This window comes from Leiobunum rupestre, chromosome 1, assembly GCF_980474605.1.
Source record: "Leiobunum rupestre chromosome 1, qqLeiRupe1.1.hap1, whole genome shotgun sequence".
NCBI lineage: Eukaryota > Metazoa > Arthropoda > Arachnida > Opiliones > Sclerosomatidae > Leiobunum > Leiobunum rupestre.
In genome coordinates, this window is record NC_143384.1 from 73765515 (window position 1) to 73788051 (window position 22537).

Sequence of the window (22537 nt, forward strand, 5' to 3'; positions counted from 1 at the left end):
CAGGAAATTCGTCTCCATATAAATTCAAATTTCGTAGAATGGGTCGACATTTTTACCCACCTTTTAATAAAGGCCATGAATCCATGCCTCTACTTGGAATGCTTATCCTGGCGTATCGCGTATGGTAAGATCACTCTGACGGCTTTGGCCCCGCCTACGAGAGAAAAAATCACCTTTTGCACGCGCTCCCCTCTGACGTTGTTGTTTGTTAAGTCACGGCCAACTTTGATCACGCGCTGTTCGCGCTACAGCGGCCAACACATTCGTCGAAATTCCGCGAGCAAGGTTTTTCCCCCTATAAACTGTACTATAACGTGTAGGAGTTCAGCGCCACGCTCTGTTGTTATATTGACTTCAATGTAAAAACTATACTAAAAATAATAATCCGCTAGGGGCAATGACGTCATACACATCTTTTGCTATAGGTTAACACAGAAACGTCAACGAATGAGATGGCCGCTGTAGCGCGAGAGATCGAAGTTGGCCGTGGTTAAGTTAACATAGTGACGTCAAAAAAACCGTCCGCCACATCGAGACTAAAATCTGCCGCGATAAGAATTCCAAGTAGAGGTGCATATTCCTGTATTGAATATTGAAAAATCAATTTCTTAGAAATTTAGAGACCTAAGCCTTGGCCTACTTTTTTATTTTATTTTTAAAATCACGCACCAATAAAAACCTTTCTCTGATTTCTCTTCCTGTTGGGTGCCTTTCCGGCTGAAATCGAATAGGCTTCGGACGCAGCTCCTCGGCGATCCTCCACCAGACGAAGCGCAACGAGTTCCTGAAATTGTTAATGGGGAAACTCCAACTGCCGAAAGCGGTGATCGTGGCGCCATCTGTCAGCGGTTTTTTCGCCATTCCATTTTGTCAGCAAGAAGCATCCTTGTGCGAAGCCTTGGTGGGACTCTCGATCTCGGTGCCATCCGGCGTCAATTCTCGTACTATGGCCAATTTCAGCGTACCCGGGTTGGCCATTTACGGCAAAAAAGACTCTTTCGGCGAACGTACCAGTCGCATTCTGGCCTACGGGCCCCAAATCTTCGTCCGGGCCATTCCAGACGCCGACGTGCAGCCCCACCTCGAGCAACCCGAAGCCTTCCATCGTCTGCTCTACAATTATCTCTCGAAACTGAGGTGACATCTAGGGGGACGCAATCTCCCCTTAGTTCAAGTGTAAAAAAAATAAAATTATTCATAGTACAGATTTAAAACCCTCAACCAAATGGAAACATTTATGCACACGTGTTTTTAGGCTTTCAAAATTATAACCGTGGGAGTATTTTAAGTCGCGTAACCCGGAGGTTTTTATTAACAAATTAATCGAGTTAATACGACTGGTGTTTCAAATAAAATACCTTTAATCGCGAATAGCGCCACCCAGTGTAAATATTAGGAACTAGGAAAAACATTCCCCGTTAGTAATTTTTGTTCTCTAATTTACGACCAGGCAAATAGTATACAAAATATACCCAAATTGCTTTTTTGGAAACGGTGTTTTCAACTCCAGGTTTATGATTCTTAAAAATACTCCTAGAGGACTGGTTAGTTATTACGTTTTGTTTGTTGACGAGCGGACGAACCGGAAGCAAATTCCGTGTAAGTTTTATGCAAAGGATAGTGTCTATGATAAAGTTAATCCGCTAGTCTTTCTGTTAAAGTTTCGATGCCAATTGTTATGACTCTCTAAACCAATTGCGTTCGCGTTGTTAATGTACTTTCGACTTTTGCGGCCTTGTTACCCCGTTTTGGCATCGTACGGTTGTGCCGGTTGTAGTCATTTTTATTTGGAGTTGCCATTTTCTCCCGATAGATGTCCTTATCGTCTCTACTAATGTAAAAATAAAATACATTATTTTCGTAGGAAAATAATTATAGTATTCCTTAAGAGTTGTAAGAAATTTATTATTTTTAATATTCCTTGTTAAAATTCCATTTTCCATAAAATCCCTGAAGATGGCGCCACTTAGTGTGCCCCGCTAGGTTTTTCTTCCATTTTTTTTAGTGAATAACGAATATCGTTCATTTGTTGCCCATAAGTGATATTTAAAATACGGATACTTAAGTGAATTGATTTTTTTCTTTATTTAATTTAAATACTTAAGTTAGTTTTTATTAAATACTGCGTAATTGTTAGTTACGTCTCCACATTTTGGTGTGGTATAACTTCACTCTGTTTAAGCCTTGGGTTGTTAAATGTTGAAAAAAATGTAAAATCGCACATGAGTGGTCGTTAAAAAAATATTGATTGAAAAAAACGTATAACGTGGAGCTTCGTGTTTAACGTATTTAAAATTTAATTAAAACACATTAAAATAACGAGTTTTAATTAAATTTTAAATGAAACAATATTGCCTTCGCACGTATATATCTTGTTGTCTTTCAGTGATTCTTATTTCTATGAAAACGACTGAAACGCGTGGATAAAAATATATAAATATCTATAGCTAGTGCCTTTCGTCGACAAGAGTATGTTACACTATGGTTAGAAAACGTTTTATTTATTTAAATTAACCATAGTTCAACTACTTCTACTAAAAAAATATATATTAAAAGTTTGAAATTAAGATGTATAAAAATGTTTTAAAAAAAATTTAGTGTCTAAAAATAAGTATGTATAATCGGACAAAAACAATGTTTAAGTTTTGGAAAGTTTTCGATAAAAATATATTTTCATTTAACAGAAGGATAAAAGTTGGCGCTTGAAAGAATTAAATTTGTAGTTCCTATGGTGATATATATAGGCCAACTTAAATTTTTAATCATTTCTATATATACTGATATATAAAAAAAGAATAAAAAACTAATAAATATTTTTTATTTAAAAAGTTTACGAAAAATGGCACTTTTGTTTACATCTCTTTGTACATATTTACATATATTCCGCCCGTTCAACGGGCAGATTGTGTCGCTGTTAAGAATATATATCACGTGGTGCTAGCATAGCCTCTGCTGCGATTGGCTTATCTGAAAAGAGATACGAAGTATTAACAGATTTTAAGGGAAAATATTTAAGCACAAAACGTCGTATTTTGGCTTGCCCGACTTGTTGCGGTTTTTGTCGAACAAGTTGGCTAAGTCAAAATTGATTTTGCTTGCGCGAATTTCGAAGAAAGTAGTCGACTTACCGTTGTAGTCGGCCTGGTTAGTTCGTTTTCGAACTTGAGCGCTTCGTCGTAAGATGGCGGTTTGTCGTCCGGGTAAGCAGGAGGGGGCGTGATGGGCGCGGATGACGTCACCGCCGCGTCAACTTCGTCCGTCCTCGAAATATATCTTTGGAATGCGTCGCCTTCTTGCGCCCATTTACGACAAAAATAACTGCGGAAACAAAAGAAAATTTAGTTTTATTTAATAATGTTGCTGCGTAAGACTAAAACAGTGTCCAAATCTCGTAAGATGAAAGTGTAGTTAAATTTGGGATATATTTTTTCCATTAGCTTTACTGCGATAGCTTAACAATCTTGTAGCATTAAAGTTTTATAATGGTTTTAATATTTTTTTGCGTGTTGTAGAGCTCAAAAATAAATATTCAGATCTCGTGCAATGGCGTAGTAAAAATTTGGCCTTTGTTGTTAGTTTCACTCGTCGTTCGCTTTTTTACACACAATCCTAAGGATTTGTGTGTATTAGTCTCACGTACAGTGTAGCCGTTGCCGCCGATGGCGCCGTGTCACGCATACCTCTTCAACGGTTAGGGCTAGACGTGTCAATTATATCTCGTTCGAATGTACATACATTGCCATTGATAGCCTTTCATAAAGTTTTCAAATCGGAGCCCAAGAAGTTGGGAATTTGCCCAATTTACTATTTTCGGTGATTTCCTTTATGTGGTAGATATTTTGTTTAAATTTAAGTCCGATAACGTTAAAAAAAATATTATTGGATAGGTTAGGATTCAGCGGACCTACAACTTCGGTTATATCAGTAAATATTAAATTTAAGTATAGTTTTCAGGGTAATTTACGGGACCCCAATTTTGGTGGTTTAATATTTTCGCCTAAAAATCTACATATTTAAGTCCAATTTTCATGAGAGTTATATTTTTGAATAGCTGTGGTTTACACTTAACTTAGAATTGCAAATACGTTCCTTAAATTTAATTCTAAGTAAGCTTTTTTGGGCAGCGTATACGGACCCCCGCAATTTCCAACATTGTAAATCCGCGTGTTTATAGAAATCTACTCTCCCGTTTCCCTCTCGCGTTTTTCAAGGCCGTTCAGAGTGGGCCGCGCTTTCAACGTATGACCAGAAGTAACAATTAAGTATGACACTGATCTACCTAGTCTTCGGCGTATGACCAGAAGTAATAAGTGTGACACTCAACGTAACAAATAAGTGTGATCAGAAGTAACAAATAAGTGTGATACGAAGTAACAAATAAGTATGCAACTGATTGAACTAGTCTTTGTCGTATAACCAGAAGATATAAGTGTGACACTCAACGGCTGACTAGTAGTAACAAATAAGTGTTATCAGAAGTAAAAAATAAGAGTGACACTGATCGAAGGAATCTTCGATGCTTTCAAAGTATGACTAGAAGTAACAAATAAGTGTAGATATGTTTATATATGTGACCGTGGATATATTTTGGTTGCGATACCGGCGTTGCAGGTTGCTGTGAATAGCTCAAACAAACTTAACACATTAGAAGGATTGTGTGTATTCCGACCGTCGTACGTCTTGTTAAATGCTGGGTTCCCGACGTTCCCAACGTAAAAAAAAATTCTTGGATATGATAAATATTATACAATGCGAAGATATATATCTTTATATTATATATTTGTTTTAGGAGGTTATGTAGAGTATTGATATAGTTTACGAATTCAATAATACAAATTTGAGGGAATATAAGCTTTATTAGAGTAATAATTAATTATATATTATAGCAGGAATCCATTTCGCTACTTGGAATGCTTATCTTGTATCGCGTATGGTAAGATCACTCTGACGGCTTTGGCCCCGCCTACGAGAGACGTTGTTGTTTGTTAAGTTCACATAGTGACGTCAAATAAACCGTCAGCCACATCGACACGAAAATCTGCCGCGCAAAGCATTCCAAGTAGAGGTATGGATTCCTGATTATAGTTATTTATTTCTACTTAGGGAAACTGAAACCTAAAACCCACCAAAAAAAGTTTTTTTTTATTAAATCAGGTTTTTTAAACACCGCTTTATTTTACTTTTAATCTATTTTTCGCTTTTGCTAAACCGTGCATACATATTACAAATCAACTAAAAATTAATATGAGTAATAAAAAATATGCCTAGATTAAACCATGCGCAATTTAATGTTGTATAAATGCAGGGTGACCAGGAAAATGCCTCGAAAATTTTATAGAAAAAATGGGAAATTTTCAAGCGAATTGAAGGAAAATATAGGAAAACCATAAACAAAAATAAGGATTCTTATCGTAAAATAAAGTGAAATATAGGACGAAGAAGGGTACACGACGACTGAATGTTTTCGGGTTATACTACATGAGAAAACCTGAGGAATATACAGGAAGGTATTGGAAATATAGGAAATGTCGTCACCGGGTAAATGGTTTCAAAATGTAATCATTTCGGCAAGAAAATGTACAAACATTTTGGAATAATTTTAGTTATTTAAAAAATTATAAAAAATCATTGGTTTAAACTTGGATTAATTATAGAAGCTAACGTTTCTCATGAGTTTCTGACGTGTTCCCCGGAAAAATAAAACTTTTGTTCCTCTTCCGTAGATAGATGGCGCAACTGATGCTCTTCCGGACGCACCTAAGCTACGCAACCCTTTCCTGTCACGTTATGCCGCACGATTTGATCAGTTGCATTTTAAAGGTAGTTTTTTTAAATAACACCATACGAGTTCAATTTGTAAATACCCGAAGTCTTATCAGATGGCGCCACCAGTATGAAACGTGGACTTTTTAATTATCTAAAAAACTGAAACACTATTAGTTTTTTCCGTATTCCTTTCTATGTTGTTTTTGTTTCCTAAATTGAACTTTTGTTTAAAAACTGTACATTTAACTTCCTACTATTTATTACCTACCCACCATAAACCTTCAAATGGGCGCCATCTAGTATCAATAAAAACATTAAAATCGAACCTCTAAGGGCTTCACTAATCTATAAATGTCCGTTTCTCTGTAAGCAGTTTGAAAATCGTTCTATGTACAGGAGTTAATCTTACCAAGAATATATTTATTTTAAATTTTAGGGATACTATGCAAGTCATTATGGTCTAATCACGCCCCCCTCCCTACACGAAAGGGGGAAGGAAAAACGTGACCCACGTGTACTTCAATCGAGCCGAAAGGCGTTATGTTTTAGGAGAAGGAACTTACTGTAAGGGCGTGGGGTGGAATTTGTTCAACGTGAAAAATTGCCTCAACATAAATACGTTCCTGGTACTACACTTTCTTCTTAGTAAATTTACCATAAACGACGAATATAGCTGGTTTCTTTTCGCTTGTTCTGGGATTTCGGAGTAGGGTAAGAAGAGTAAGGCTATGACGTCATTTTACTCAGATTCTGAGTAAAAACGTTTTTCCAAAATGGCTGCCTGTGGCCTTTTTAGCAGATAATTTTTTTTTAATAATCAGCAAGGTACAACCTTAGGCCTATGTCATCAAGCGACTTTTAAAGCCATTAATTCAGGTGACCGGGTTACAATGCGTAGGAGGGTGGTGGCGAATAAAACGTTTTAGGGTAAAAAGAGTACACTTTTAGACCGAGAACAGGCGAATAAAACGTTTTAGGGTAAAAAGAGTACACGTTTAGACCGAGAACAGGCGAATAAAACGTTTTAGGGTAAAAAGGGTACACTTTTAGTCCGAGAACTGGCGAATAAAACGTTTTAGGGTAAAAAGAGTACACTTTTAGTCCGAGAACAGGCGAATAAAACGTTTTAGGGTAAAAAGAGTACACTTTTAGTCCGAGAACAGGCGAAAAGAAAGCACCTACTATTGGAATAAAAATTAGAAGCTTACCCAATTAGTAGACATAATAATATTAGGATGGTTGGAATGACGAAAATAATTAACATGGTCAGCGACGGTGTTAAATTCGGCATCAACCGCTTGGTGGCGTCGGTGTCGAACGTGACCGGATAGGATGCGGTGTACAACGTGCCGTTCCGTAGTTCCACACTGAGCTGACTGGTAATCACTCCAGAACTTCGCAGTTCATGATCTAAAGAAACAAATGAAGAAATATTAATAACGAAACGTCACTATGAAAATGCAATAATTGAAATTTATTTTCGAAATCCTTGAAATAAAAATAACGTCACCAAAACCAGAAATGTTAATGCTATCGTATTGTAATACTTCCTTTTATCGAAACTGTTATTATGTTTTATATCCTTTAAGCCTTGACTGCGTATTTTCACTATTTTCTCTATAATATCCAAATGGGAAATACCGGTACTACCTTTACCATCAAGGGGGGTGCCTTTTTTCGATGAAAATTAGTATTTGATAATAATCTAATTATTATCAAGTTACTTCGACGTTAGCATTCAGGTTGTTTTGTCGTTAACAGCGCGTGCTAGTAGTTTATTGTTTGTCCAGTTATTTTATCGTTCAAAGCGCGTGCCGAGGGGCTAACCAGTAAGAATTTGCCTGTACACCGATTACGTAATCATTAATGAATACAGAAGAGTACACATGATTACGCAATGAGTACAGTCTGTACAGAATGATTACTATGAGTACAGAATGATTACGATGAGCACAGGCAACCCAAAACTTTAAAATTGTTACAGATGAGTAATTGAGTACGGGATAATTCCAATGAATACACGTGATTACTGATTTCATAATGATTACAGGTTGATTACAGATGAGTACGAAGATTACAAATGATTACGGGATTACGAATGGGTACAAAAGATTACAGAATATTACGTAATCATTACCAGTGGCGTAGCCAGAAATTCGTCAAGGGGGGTCGAAGTATGTGAATGTTGAGAAGGGGTTGGAAATTTAGTACAGTCAAAGGTAGGCCCAATGGGGGGGGTTGCTGGACCCGGAAGCCCCTCCCCCCCTTGTCTACGCCACTGATCATAAAGCTTGGTTTCCACCAACGCGCGTAAGAGCGCGTCATAATGTTAATTTTTTGTCGTGCGTAAGAACATTTGCACGTTTCAAAGCTGAGTGTCGCTCTTGGACGCGCGCTGGTGGAAACCATTCATTATGAAGTTACTTTGTCGTTAACAGCGCGCTCTAGACGTTTATTCATTATAAAGTTACCTGTCGTTAATAGCGCGCGCTAGACGTTTATTCATTATGAAGTTACTTTGTCGTTAACAGCGCGCTCTAGACGTTTATTCATTATGAAGTTACTTTGTCGTTAACAGCGCGCTCTAGACGTTTATTCATTATAAAGTTACCTGTCGTTAATAGCGCGCGCTAGACGTTTATTCATTATGAAGTTACTTTGTCGTTAACAGCGCGCTCTAGACGTTTATTCATTATAAAGTTACCTGTCGTTAATAGCGCGCGCTAGACGTTTATTCATTATGAAGTTACTTTGTCGTTAACAGCGCGCTCTAGACGTTTATTCATTATGAAGTTACTTTGTCGTTAACAGCGCGCTCTAGACGTTTATTCATTATGAAGTTACTTTGACGTTAACAGCGCGCTCTAGACGTTTATTCATTATAAAGTTACCTGTCGTTAATAGCGCGCGCTAGACGTTTATTCATTATAAAGTTACCTGTCGTTAATAGCGCGCTAGACGTTTATTCATTATGAAGTTACTTTGTCGTTAACAGCGCACTCTAGACGTTTATTCATTATGAAGTTACTTTGTCGTTAACAGCGCGCTCTAGACGTTTATTCATTATGAAGTTACTTTGACGTTAACAGCGCGCTCTAGACGTTTATTCATTATAAAGTTACCTGTCGTTAATAGCGCGCGCTAGACGTTTATTCATTATAAAGTTACCTGTCGTTAATAGCGCGCGCTAGACGTTTATTCATTATAAAGTTACCTGTCGTTAATAGCGCGCTCTAGACGTTTATTCATTATAAAGTTACCTGTTGTTAATAGCGCGCGCTAGACGTTTATTCATTATGAAGTTACTTTGACGTTAACAGCGCGCTTTAGACGTTTATTCATTATGAAGTTACTTTGTCGTTAACAGCGCGCTCTAGACGTTTATTCATTATGAAGTTACTTTGACGTTAACAGCGCGCTCTAGACGTTTATTCATTATAAAGTTACTTTGACGTTAATAGCGCGCGCTAGACGTTTATTCATTATAAAGTTACCTGTCGTTAATAGCGCGCTCTAGACGTTTATTCATTATGAAATTACTTTGTCGTTAACAGCGCGCTCTAGACGTTTATTCATTATGAAGTTACTTTGACGTTAACAGCGCGCTCTAGACGTTTATACATTATGAAGTTACTTTGTCGTTAACAGCGCGCTCTAGACGTTTATTCATTATGAAGTTACTTTGACGTTAATAGCGCGCGCTAGACGTTTATTCATTATAAAGTTACCTGTCGTTAATAGCGCGCTCTAGACGTTTATTCATTATAAAGTTACCTGTCGTTAATAGCGCGCTCTAGACGTTTATTCATTATAAAGTTACCTGTTGTTAATAGCGCGCGCTAGACGTTTATTCATTATGAAGTTACTTTGACGTTAACAGCGCGCTCTAGACGTTTATTCATTTTAAAGTTACCTGTCGTTAATAGCGCGCGCTAGACGTTTATTCATTATAAAGTTACTTTGACGTTAATAGCGCGCGCTAGACGTTTATTCATTATAAAGTTACCTGTCGTTAATAGCGCGCTCTAGACGTTTATTCATTATGAAGTTACTTTGTCGTTAACAGCGCGCTCTAGACGTTTATTCATTATGAAGTTACTTTGACGTTAACAGCGCGCTCTAGACGTTTATTCATTTTAAAGTTACCTGTCGTTAATAGCGCGCGCTAGACGTTTATTCATTATAAAGTTACTTTGACGTTAATAGCGCGCGCTAGACGTTTATTCATTATAAAGTTACCTGTCGTTAACAGCGCGCTCTAGACGTTTATTCATTATGAAGTTACTTTGACGTTAACAGCGCGCTCTAGACGTTTATTCATTATGAAGTTACTTTGACGTTAACAGCGCGCTCTAGACGTTTATTCATTATAAAGTTACCTGTCGTTAATAGCGCGCGCTAGAAGTTTATTCATTATGAAGTTACCTGTCGTTAATAGCGCGCGCTAGACGTTTATTCATTATAAAGTTACCTGTCGTTAATAGCGCGCTCTAGACGTTTATTCATTATAAAGTTACCTGTTGTTAATAGCGCGCGCTAGACGTTTATTCATTATGAAGTTACTTTGACGTTAACAGCGCGCTCTAGACGTTTATTCATTTTAAAGTTACCTGTCGTTAATAGCGCGCGCTAGACGTTTATTCATTATAAAGTTACCTGTCGTTAATAGCGCGCGCTAGACGTTTATTAATTGTCAAGTTACTTTGACGTTAGCATCTCATTCGTTTACTGCCATGTTATTTTTTTGTAAAAACGAATTGACGTAAAAATATATAGAACAAAATGGCCTGTCACTAATTGAGGAAAGTGGTATTTTTAACTACGTCCTCCAACTGTGATAATTAACACCCCAATTGTGATAATTAACACTCATAAGACGATGTTTTATTCCAAATATTTTTTAATTATGTTAAATTTAGCCTCGGGTACACGTGTACTCGAGATAATGTTTTTCAGACTGACTTTTACTTCGAGCCGCGAAATTAACCAAACTTATGTATGCTGATAAAGTTCTTAAGTACATTCTTATCGTTATGTTTGTTTGGTACTCGTAGTTTTTATGTTACGTGGTTAAAGTATTCATATTCCCAAAACCTATTGCCATATGTCTATAATATATATCTCATATAAGGGCGTCAGTGTGTCAAAATAATTAATCGTTGCCACCGTTATTACAAAGGCCAGTTCGCGAGAATTTTCTTCAATTAATATCTGGCATCTTATTTCGACCCCGTTGTCTAGGCAACGGCAAGGTTATAACTTTCAAGAGTCGCGAAAATAATAATAATAATAATTAAGTTAAAAACTGTTATTTTTAGCTTTTCTAAAGAAGTTTAATTACCAAAATTCAAGAAATGGAAAAGTTAGGACACATTTCATTAATTTAAATGATTTTAAAACAAGTGGCCGCTCGACGTGAAGTAGCTTTTTTCCAATAGATGTCGCTAGCGTCGAAATAAAAAAGGCGGTACTTATAGGTACCACGCGCGTTGATTGGATCGTTTGTAAATTGGTCAATAACAAAATTTACAGTCATTATAAACAATATTTTTACAAGGGATATATAATTTAGGTTAAAGTCCACTAAATAGAGTGTAAGTTATCTAAATATAATACTCAACAATGCCTCTCTGACGACGTTATCATTTGGCTATTTTGAATTTTATCTTCCCGTGCCATTAATAGATGGCACCACGCGCTCCAGTAAAGTCGCGTTTTTCGAAAAATCGGATAGATTCATGGCCTTCTCTAATAACGGGGGCCTTTTCATAATGCATGTGGCAATGATAGAGCCGACAGTTGCTTTAATATAAATTGTTGTTTGATCTTATTGTTAAAGGTTGAGCCTAACGGTTTGAAAACTCCAGGTAAGAGCCATCTTTCGGGAATCAAAAGCAAAGAAATAAGTCGTCGTGTCTTTAAAATGTACCCCTTGAACAAGCCTTTATAATCACGTAGGCAACGAATTAAAAATAGTTGACGACTTACTAAAAAGCGTCTCTAACCGGAAAAATACGCAATTTGAATACAAATTATCACGTGCTCGCTATGATTACGTATTAGGCCTTATGACTAGACGTGAAGTTCAATCAAAAATGTGTGGTCATTGTTGATACACTTACGTGTAAATAATTATAATCTTAGGCGAAAAATAATTATAAATTAGCGCAACTACCATAGCCGTACGAAGTAAATTTCGATGACAACATGCAACAGAAAAATTAATATAAGGAAAGAAAAATAGATATTATTTTACACCATAAATTTTTTTTAAGGTTTTCGCATTGTACTTTTTATGCCTGAAACATTGTTTCTAACCTGTTTAATCTAGATACTACATAGATTACTATATCACAATCTGAATATACTGATCTATCTTTGATTAAACTGATGATAAAGTATATATAATTTTATCCCCAAATTAAATTCCCCGAAAAAGCATTTTCTACATAGACCGGATGTGATTTGTAGAAAAACACCTGTCAAGGATGAGTCTGTTCCCATTTTTTTTAATCCGGGGTCAGTAAACCCTTTTATTGTCCTCCGAAATTTTTCCGGGGGGGGGGGGGTGAGGTACTCACTGCCTCATGTGTCATATTGGTAACCACAGGAAATTGTATTTTGAAAAATTTATTTAGTTTGAATCATATGCAAAACCGTAACCAAGGCTTTTTTAAACGTATTGAAATGTTTTGAAATAAAATTTATGTTGTCAATACAATGGTACTGAATAAAAATAAAGGGAGACAACGATAGTTAAAAGTGCACGAAAATATGTTTATATTTTAAAATTATTAAGCCCGAGTTATTGCGCCGTGGTATAACTCGGCCGAAACTAGTCTCGCTTAATATTTTTTAAATAAAAACATATTTTTGTGCACTTTTAACCATCGTTGTCTCCCTTTATTTTTATTCGGTATTTTTGCACAAGTAGCTAATAGATTTTAATTAATTGTGGTTTATCTAACACTATCCACATTCCAGATTAATTTTATAAGATTATTAAGTTTAAAATTAAGATCCAATCATACGCAAACTACCGGTTTTTAAATCACTTTACTGTTTAGGAATTTAAATGTCACGGAAAAACTTTAATTTTTAAAACCTTACAGTTATAATAACATTTAACTTTTTTAAAACCTTTTAAAAATTCATTTCGTTATAATTTTATGTAAGAAAAGAATCAAATAAAAATAACTTGCCTTCCACAGCACCTAGTAGTTTTCTTTTGAGAAACATGGCTTTGTTTATGAAACTTCTCCTTCAGCCGATGCGATGAAATAGCATAATGTTCGAGACGTAAATATTTTATAGGTAAACCAGCGGCAAATCGAAAAGTTGGCGCTCGCTAAGCCTTAGTCAGCTATTCGAAATACTTTTCTCAGTCTTACAGGAATGTAAATGTCCTCGTTGTTGAGTTACGCGTCGCTAAATATCGAATGGTTTAGATTTGCAAAAGTCATCCCCCAAGAACGCCAAGAGGGGGAACTGTGGCTAGGAAACGAGAGAGGGGGTAGTCTGTGATGCAACTTTCTGTAATCATCTTTTTTTACCGCGTTATTCGGTTTGAAGCACGTAGCTTAGGGAATAGGGTTGGTTATCTCTAAACAAAAACGTTCTTGCCGGGATTATTCTGACGTCATTATTCCAAGGAACGACGTAATGCGAGTGTGCGGGTGCCACGTGATTCTCCGACCAATCGGAAGGCGTTATTGAACGCGGAGAGGGAAGCGTCAACGCGCTTGTTATACACTGAAGAAAATAAGACGCAAAAAAGCGGTTTCGTTGAAAGAATATCAGCCGTATCTGGAATTACCCTTAATTATACAACCAGTTTTTTTGGGGGAATATTTACTGTATAGTTTTAATTGGGATGGGGAATTTTGTGGGCTAATTTTTGGCATTGGTGAGCGATGTTGCGTCAGATGAGTTATTGGGAAATTTATTTTAATTTACTTTGTTTACACCTGATTTTTCTTTTAAGAGCTATTAAATTGTCTATGATCAAATTGTAAATTCGTTGCTGGCTCGTAGCGTCATAAGCCCAGAGTTGGGCAAAGCTCCGAGTGAATTTGTGTGAGTTATTTTCCCCTCACACTTTGCTCACTCAACTCCCTAATAAAAAACTCAACTCTTACGGGTGGAGTTGTCACTTTTTCATCACTCGCCGAGTGAGCTCGCGGGAAAAGAGTGATGGTAGTCAAGGTCAGCTCTTTCACTCTTATCGATTTTCAAGACTATTAAAAGAAGGTGGGAAATTCGAATTTAAATTCAATTTAATGACTTTACTGGAGTGCGTGGTGCCATCTATTAACGACAAAGGAGGCTAAAATATACTTTTTGGACATAATGCAATTTTCACGCCAAGAATAAGAGTGCAATTAACGACCTTGACTAATCTCACTCTTTGGGCAAGAGTTCACTCGGCGAGTGGGAAAGAGAGAAGATTTTAATTTAGTTTGACTCTCACTCTTGAGTGAGAGTGAATCTCTAAAAATCACTAGAAATTTTGCCCATGTCTGCGTAAGCCCCCAGTTAAAACAGCCGCCATGACATTATTTTACGTCACCGGTCACGAGGCAAAAACACCGCACGATCATATTAAGCAAATTATAACGTGACTACCATGGGCGTCTTTATGTCATGGCCGACATAAAGTCGTTACCATGGTAACGAAAATAAATCAGGCTTACGAGCAACTTGCGCACGGTAAAGATGGTGGATCTTGTTTCCATGGTAACGATAACCTTATCATAGCAGATGAGTTCCTTTGTTATGGTAAAGGCTTTCATTAAAAAATGCCGTATAGTTTTAATTGTAAATGGCTTAATGTAAAAATTACAATTTTTGTTACCATGGCAACGCAATATATCTGACACATGTGCAGGTAGACCTAAAAGCAGACGAGGATGGTACTTTGACGTCATACAACACCGTGACCTCGGTGACCTAATTACGTCAGTTTTGGCTTACCTTTGTTCCTTAAAAGTACCATCCTAAAAGTTATTTTTAAAGCTGATAGATGGCGTTGCGTTTATTGAAACTCGCTTATTCGGGGACCGTAAGTTATTTGGTTCAGGCATTCACCCTTAGGGGTTGTCTGCAAAGTTTGATATCGTGAAATAAACATTATTATCATAGAGATAAATGATGTGATAACTCAAATCATTTTATTTCGCAAAAAAAATAGTGTTTGAATATTTAAATCTCGCGCGCTTTCCACCTATTGCCAGGCAATTCGGTGAAATTGGTTACTCGTATTTCGCCATCTATCGAAGAAGTTCTCATACATCAAATTTTAAATTTAATTACAGTTTTCTGTAAAAACAATTTTAAGTGTTTTTAGAGATAAATTTACGTTTTTATTCGCAATTTATTACAAAAATAAGCTCTTGAATTTGGTAACTTGGATTAGAATTTTCAAAAACATGTTTCACTTTGCAAGGAAACCAACCCTGTTTCGCGGCTCTAATCTCCGTTCTCATGCACTTTCAGTTGCGTTACTGTAAGTAACATCGCGTAGAAGCCCTAGATTCCGGTTTCGATTAGGTGTTTAAAGACTTTTCTAAGTGCTTACCCACTTTTAAGTGTCTTGTATATTTTGATAAGCCTTATAAAGATTAGGCCTCTTGTACTAAAAAAGCGTTTGATCAAGAGCGATTTATTTACTAAAATGTTCTTCAACAGGTTCGAGTCGATAAGATTTCGGTTTATTTAAGAAAGAAAATTACATAAAAATGTTGGAATTTAACCAAAATGTCGTTTTAGTTTAGCGTAAAGATTATAGATGGCGCCAGAGCCTCCGTGAGTGATTGTTTGTGAAAAAGAGTTAACGCTCTTTCAGGCCATAAAATGAATCGGCTTAAGACTTTTCACCTTATTTTTAGGAATAAATTAACTTATCTGTATATTTTGATATTAATTGAATCGAAATATAATTGTCATTCTGATGTCAGTCGTCTGATTTCTTTATAGGCAAATTAGGCCTAACGATTCCGCCAGCGTCTTCGTTCCTAAGCGACGCTTTAAGAGTTAACTCTTCCACTTTTAAGCGATTTAGTTGATCTTGGCACTTTTCTATAAACTGAACTAAAGCCTTTTCTTCCTCTTTGAGATATTTCAGTTCTTTTAAAGCCGACATAACGCCCAGTTTGAGGTTTTTAATACGAGAAAAACAAAGGTCCTTACGTGGACGATGGTCGTAAAAATCGTTTCAACAGTTCCGGTAGATAGCGATAGATGGCGATAGTGCATCCTGAAAACGATTTCAGTCAAAGGTACGGCAGATAAGCCTAAAAATATAATACTTTCCCGCAAAAACGCACTGAGTCGTCGCTCTAAAGTAAGACAACAATTTTTTTATTACATTTTTAATTAATGGACGCTTACCTTGGTTGATTAGTTGGTGAATTAGACTTATTTTATGATTAATTAATGTATAATTTAGAGTGTAAATAAGTGCTTGGTAGTTCAGGGGTTTTTAGTCGAGCGGTAAAGCCAACGTCTTAGGCTAACTCCCTATTTCTTTAAGAAAAAGTAATTGAAATAGTGCGTGTGCGTGCCGTACTAAAAATAAACATTATCTTTTTACCGCTCTTTTGTCGTATAGATGGCGCAAGGTGCGGTTCTAAATCCCTTCTCTTTTCTTACGATAATAATGATTCTTAGCCAAAAATAAGCCCCCTTTTTTGTATTGTTGAGTGGTGGCCAACTTTGATTAAGCATTCTGTAAATGTTTAACCCAGTTTTATTGATGAAAATTATGAGTTTCGTGCGTAGTCTTAAATTTCGGTCAGATGTATCGTCGATTAGCCACAAAGTTTTAAATGGAAATTATCTCGATACAGCCCAAAAAACATTTAAATCCAAAAGTCGTCTGCAGTGTTATTTCCTCACAAATTTAATATCGACCAGTATTAAATCAGGTAGCGCGATTTTTTTTCGAAACTCGAAGATTATAGAGTAGTACCGCTGTCTAGATTTGGACTATGGTCGCCATTTTGAGGGCAGTTTATTTACCTATAGGAAAAAGCATAGGTGACGTCGACATACGTCATGCCGAAATTACTCTATACTATTGCAGCGCGGAGGGGAGGGGGAGTGTTGTGAAAATATCCTCTAGTCCTGCAAGACCAGTCCTATCATAGAAACTACCACAGGAATAGAAGGCCCTGCCTTTGTACGTGCTTTACTAAGATGACAAGGGCAAAAGGTTCACCCTTCATTTCCGGTTATCTCTGGTCCAATAAAAAAAAAGCTTTGGAAATGACGGCCAATTAGATTCAAGCGGAAATGAACGGAGAACCTTTTGCCCGTAACACTTTTCATCGACTCTTTCTATTCCTCTTATAGTTTCTATGGTCCTATCAAGAAAATTAGGCATAACAGCGTCAGTGAAGGCAGACTTGGACCCCCCTTAAGTTTATTTTTATTGAGAGCCACTGGCCCAAACGGGGGGGGGATTGGGGGAAAAATTTCAAATGGTTACGTTACTTACATAACATTTATTAACTTTAAAACAAGCAAGTATATCATAATATCACACATAATCATTTGTAACGGCGTATACATCATGTTCCAGAAATTTCCGTAATATGTGTAATAAATATTTTTTAATTAAATTGAGAGCAATCCCCGTTCGAATGATTTATTTTAAGAGCCCACTGATTTTTATTAAGAGCCATTGGCCCCAAGACTCCCGCTAATTCCAAGTCTGAGTGAAGGCATGGAGGTATCGCCGTGTCTAAAATTAACGTAAGCTACGCCATCTTACAGCTTTTCACGATATCGATGGATCTCAAAATTCATTTTGCGCGTGGAAATACGCCGCCATGTTTGGGTATAAATTTTATACTATAAAAGCGTTAAAATAAGCCTGATTTAATTACCTCATAATGTAGAAGTAGTGTCGTGCCATAACGTAATTTTGAAATGGGTCAATTTTACTATTTCGATTTAAAAAAAACGCAAAAGAGTAGATTTTTGCTAGGAGGATGGAAATACTGGAGGGGAAATATGGGATTCATAGGCCTGGCAATGTGGGGAATACGGGCATAAGATACTAGAGACACCTAGCGGACACCGTAGTCAAAATTTCGTCCGCGTGTTCGTTGGGACTTGGTTAGAAATGCGTGCCGGTTTTAAAATCGTGTTAAAGATGTATTTATTTTGTCTTCAAATTAAATAAACATCTCCGAAAATAGTTTCGTAGAATCCAGGTAGAATATTCGTGTTTCAACTTGTACAAAAAATCCTTGTGAATAGAATGAAAAGTAGACAAAATTCATAGAGACAAAAAATTCCGCCTATTTTTACGATGGCGAAGCTAAAACAGTGAGTACATGATGGGGGAATACAAATTTCTGTTCCAGGTACGCAGTATTATATTCCTAGGATTTTTGCGTACTAATCCCAGCATTACAGCTAAAGCTACAGAGCCATAAGTGTCGCCGCCTACTGGTCGAGTTTTAAATGGTATATAAGGACGTTGTCTGCTCAATCAAAATTATCGTGTACAGGCGCAGTGGTAGCTAGGAGTAACAAACACAACACTGCCCACACAAGGAGAACGCAACCCTTTTCTTGTGTACGTTTTTCATTGGCTAGACGCTGTAGCTCCTGCTGCCGTCGGAAGGGGAAAATTCGGAAATTGTCTTCCCCCCGCCCGTAAAACGTTCGGCGTAAAGGCTCGTCCAATGAAATTTGTACACAACACTGCGTTAGCGTGTTTAAAGGCTATAGCTGCGTTCTCCTTGTGTTTGTTGTTCCTAGCTGGCAAAAAGTTGTAGCTTGAAACATGAAAATCTGTAAGTCGTCTGCTATTTCTCCTCAGATCTCGTTTTCTAGATCTAGGAGGGATGAACGCGCCAGCATCCTTGTAAGAAGTTTAGCGCGAACTCGGCGGGAAAATTTCGGAAAAATGGCGGCAACAAATAGCGTAGCGGCCGCATTCTTGCTGCCATTTTTCCGAAATTTTCCCGCCGAGCGCGCGCTAAGCTTCTTACAAGGATGCTGGCGCGTTCATCCCTCTTACTTCGCCTCTCTTCCAATCCTCCTTGTCTAGATTAGTAGCGTATTCGTTAGCAGACGCTATTAGTGTTTGACAGCCAGTAGCGTAAGGACTTTGTATGGTACGCAATTACGCGTAATAGAGCCGGTTATGATAGATAAAAAAATAACTTAAAAAAAGTTAACATTTGCACAGTGCCAAATAGAGTCGTTTCGGTCGAGAATCAATTAAAAGTTACAGTTTATTATATGGAGCTGATCGCCTGAAATGAGGTAGATCGTATTAAGGGTAAAGTTCTTACAGGCGTAAAGGGCTTTTATCGATCTTTTAGACTGGTCAACGTTTCAAAATTAATAGCGAGTTTCAATAACCTTACCGCCATCTATTGGCTTAAAAAATAACTATTAGAATGGTACTCTTTCATAAAAAAGAGAAGCGTGAACTGACGTCATAGGTCACCGAGGTCACGCTGAGGTATGACGTCGAAGTACCATCATCGTCTGCTTTTTCATCTAACTGCGCATGTGTTAAATTAACGTAGGCGGCGCTTCATAGGTTAGTTCAAATCCATTATTTTCCTGCTGTTTCAGGTAGGGTAGCTTCTAGGGCTGGTGCGAGTATTCGGCCTTTTTTGAGTACAACTTTTTGGGGGGTAATAAAAGGTACCTAGAAAGTTGTGCCGCTGCCGATACATTTTAATCCCGCCGCCGCCGCCGCCGCCGCCGATATTTTGTCTGGCGCCGAACCGACGTGACGCCGCTGCCGATACATTTTAATCCCGCCGCCGCCGCCGATATTTTGTCTGGCGCCGAACCGACGCGACGCCGCTGCCGATACATTTTAATCCCGCCGCCGCCGCCGATATTTTGTCTGGCGCCGATATTTTGTCTGGCGCCGAACCGACGTGACGCCGCTGCCGATACATTTTAATCCCGCCGCCGCCGCCGCCGCCGATATTTTGTCTGGCGCCGAACCGACGCGACGCCGCTGCCGATACATTTTAATCCCGCCGCCGCCGCCGCCGCCGCCGATATTTTGTCTGGCGCCGAACCGACGTGACGCCGCTGCCGATACATTTTAATCCCGCCGCCGCCGCCGATATTTTGTCTGGCGCCGAACCGACGCGACGCCGCTGCCGATACATTTTAATCCCGCCGCCGCCGCCGCCGCCGCCGATATTTTGTCTGGCGCCGAACCGACGCGACGCCGCTGCCGATTCATTTTAATCCCGCCGCCGCCGCCGCCGATATTTTGTCTGGCGCCGAACCGACGCGACGCTGCTGCCGATACATTTTAATCCCGCCGCCGCCGCCGCCGCCGCCGATATTTTGTCTGGCGCCGAACCGACGCGACGCCGCTGCCGATACATTTTAATCCCGCCGCCGCCGCCGCCGATATTTTGTCTGGCGCCGAACCGACGCGACGCCGCTGCCGATACATTTTAATCCCGCCGCCGCCGCCGCCGCCGCCGATATTTTCTCTGGCGCCGAACCGTCTGGTTGACCGAAGGAAGTCTGGTTGACCGAAGGAAGTCTGGTTGACCGAAGGAAGTCTGGTTGACCGAAGGAAGTCTGGTTGACCGAAGGAAGTCTGGTTGACCGAAGGAAGTCTGGTTGACCGAAGGAAGTCTGGTTGACCGAAGGAAGTCTGGTTGACCGAAGGAAGTCTGGTTGACCGAAGGAAGTCTGGTTGACTAAAGTTAGTCTGGTTGACTAAAGTTAGTCTGGTTGAGCAAAGGAAGTCTGGTTGAGCAAAGGAAGTCTGGTTGACCGAAGGAAGTCTGGTTGACCGAAGGAAGTCTGGTTGACCGAAGGAAGTCTGGTTGACCAAAGGAAGTCTGGTTGACCAAAGGAAGTCTGGTTGACCAAAGGAAGTCTGGTTGACCAAAGGAAGTCTGGTTGACCAAAGGAAGTCTGGTTGACCAAAAGAAGTCTGGTTGACCAAAAGAAGTCTGGTTGACCAAAAGAAGTCTGGTTGACCGAAAGAAGTCTGGTTGACCAAAGGAAGTCTGGTTGACTGAAAGAAGTCTGGTTGACCGAAAGAAGTCTGGTTGACCAAAGGAAGTCTGGTTGACCAAAGGAAGGCTGGTTCACTAAAAGAAGTTCAGTTGGCGAAACAAGATCCCATTATTTTCACGAACCTATAATTTTTAGAATATAATTGATCTTCTCAAAAATATATTTCTAAGTAACGTTATACTTTTATTCCGAAAATGGGCGCTTATCAATACGCCTGAATTTAAAAACCCGCCTAAATAATCGCGACAATTTTCGAGGAAACAATCGCGTCCCCATCAACCGAGATTGTGTTCCTAGAATTAGAATCCTTTATGTTCAATGCCGTCTATATTCCGACGAAAATCGGTGCCATATGGGTCGATACGCCAATCGGAAAGCCACGCGGTCGTGACGTCAGGAGCCCGTGCCCCGACTAAGCCCCTCCCATATCTTCGAGAACGGACCAATCGGGAGAGCCGCAATCTTCACCCTCTCGAGTCGCCGTTTTATTTAAATTTTCCTCACGGGGGCAATCTAGTGGCTGTACTTTTAGCGGGGTCTGGGAGGAAAGGACCCCCCTCTCCGGCGCACCTGCCCTCCGCCCGGGGTGCGCGTGCCACCCTGGCGTAGGCGTGGTTTATTCCTGCCCGTAACCTGCTACCAGCTAATACAATGGGGAATCGTTTTAAATTCTATCAGTTGCGAGAGCGGGGTGACGAAAAATCGTCGCTAAAATATTTCTCTGGAAAAATTTCGTCGAAAGATCTTTTAATATTTGGGATTTTGGCGAGGCCTAGCTGTATTCATTTTAATTTGTCCTGATATTTTGCTATTTCTATATTGTGGAGCGGTTGAAAGTTTACATTTTTTTTATAAATATTTGATAGGTAGTATTTTTTTTAATATATCGAAGTATTTATTTTGGATATTTGCATCGCCGGATTTTGCGAAACGTAAGTTTTTATTTGATTCGAATTTATCCAGTGTGATATTTTTGCTGTTATAGTAAAATTTTATAAAAGATGAATTTTATTTTATGATTTTTTTTTCGTAAAACATTCCAATGTATCGCTTAACACCGGGTTGAGTAAATTAAAGCTTATATTTCAGTATAAAAAGTTAACTGTTGTTAACTTATACTGACTTATTTTTGCGATATGAAATGCGCGCTAAGGCCAAGAAGGATATTAGTAACGTTCCTTCGTTTTGATATTAATTATATTCATTTTTAATTGATTAGTTAACTGACTTTAATTAGACTTTTTGATAGTTTAAATATTTGCAAAAATATTGCCTAATGCAGAGATAACCGTTAGACGCGTAATAACTCATTTTTATTCCACTTATGACGTACTTAGATTGATTTTATTAATTGATCTTTGATTAGTTAAAGGATTTTACTCATGTCATAAATCGTTTGACTTCCTGAAAATTTAATTTTATCTGCAGAAATTATACTTATTTCAGATAAGATAAGCGTTAGACGCGTTATATAATTAAGTTTGCTTCTTGTTTCCGCATATGACGTCAGTAGATAGATTTTTTATTTGGTATTAAATTAACTAGTCTAATACCAATTAAACAAAAACCCATTTAATTAGACTTTCTGCAAACTTCATTATTTGCTAAATCTATACTTATTCATTGATAATCGTAAGACTTGGAATCATTCAGTTTGTTCGTTGTTTCCGCTTATGACGTCAGTAGATAGATCTTTTAATTGGTATTAGATTATTTAACCGACTTTACTCATAACATAAACCCT

The 22537-nt window shown here is 38.2% G+C and overlaps 2 protein-coding genes across 2 annotated transcripts in view; one reads left to right on the forward strand and one right to left on the reverse strand.

Annotated features, from left to right (window-relative positions):
* LOC149966358 (putative protein-lysine deacylase ABHD14B) overlaps positions 1-2834 on the forward strand; it is a 34225-nt gene extending 31391 nt beyond the window's left edge. Inside the window, exon 3 of the mRNA XM_090153384.1 lies at positions 732-2834. Coding sequence (XP_090009510.1) covers positions 732-1141 — 410 coding nt within the window. The 3' untranslated portion in view covers positions 1142-2834. The remainder of the gene's footprint in view (positions 1-731) is intronic.
* LOC149966359 (uncharacterized) lies at positions 2797-13323 on the reverse strand. Its single transcript, XM_090153391.1, has 4 exons — positions 12969-13323; positions 6975-7176; positions 3129-3318; positions 2797-2967 (listed from the first exon to the last, which is right to left on the reverse strand). Exons 1-4 carry the CDS (start codon positions 13003-13005, stop codon positions 2938-2940), a joined length of 459 nt encoding a protein of 152 aa, XP_090009517.1. The 5' UTR covers positions 13006-13323; the 3' UTR covers positions 2797-2937.
* Positions 13324-22537: the final 9214 nt, after the last annotated feature.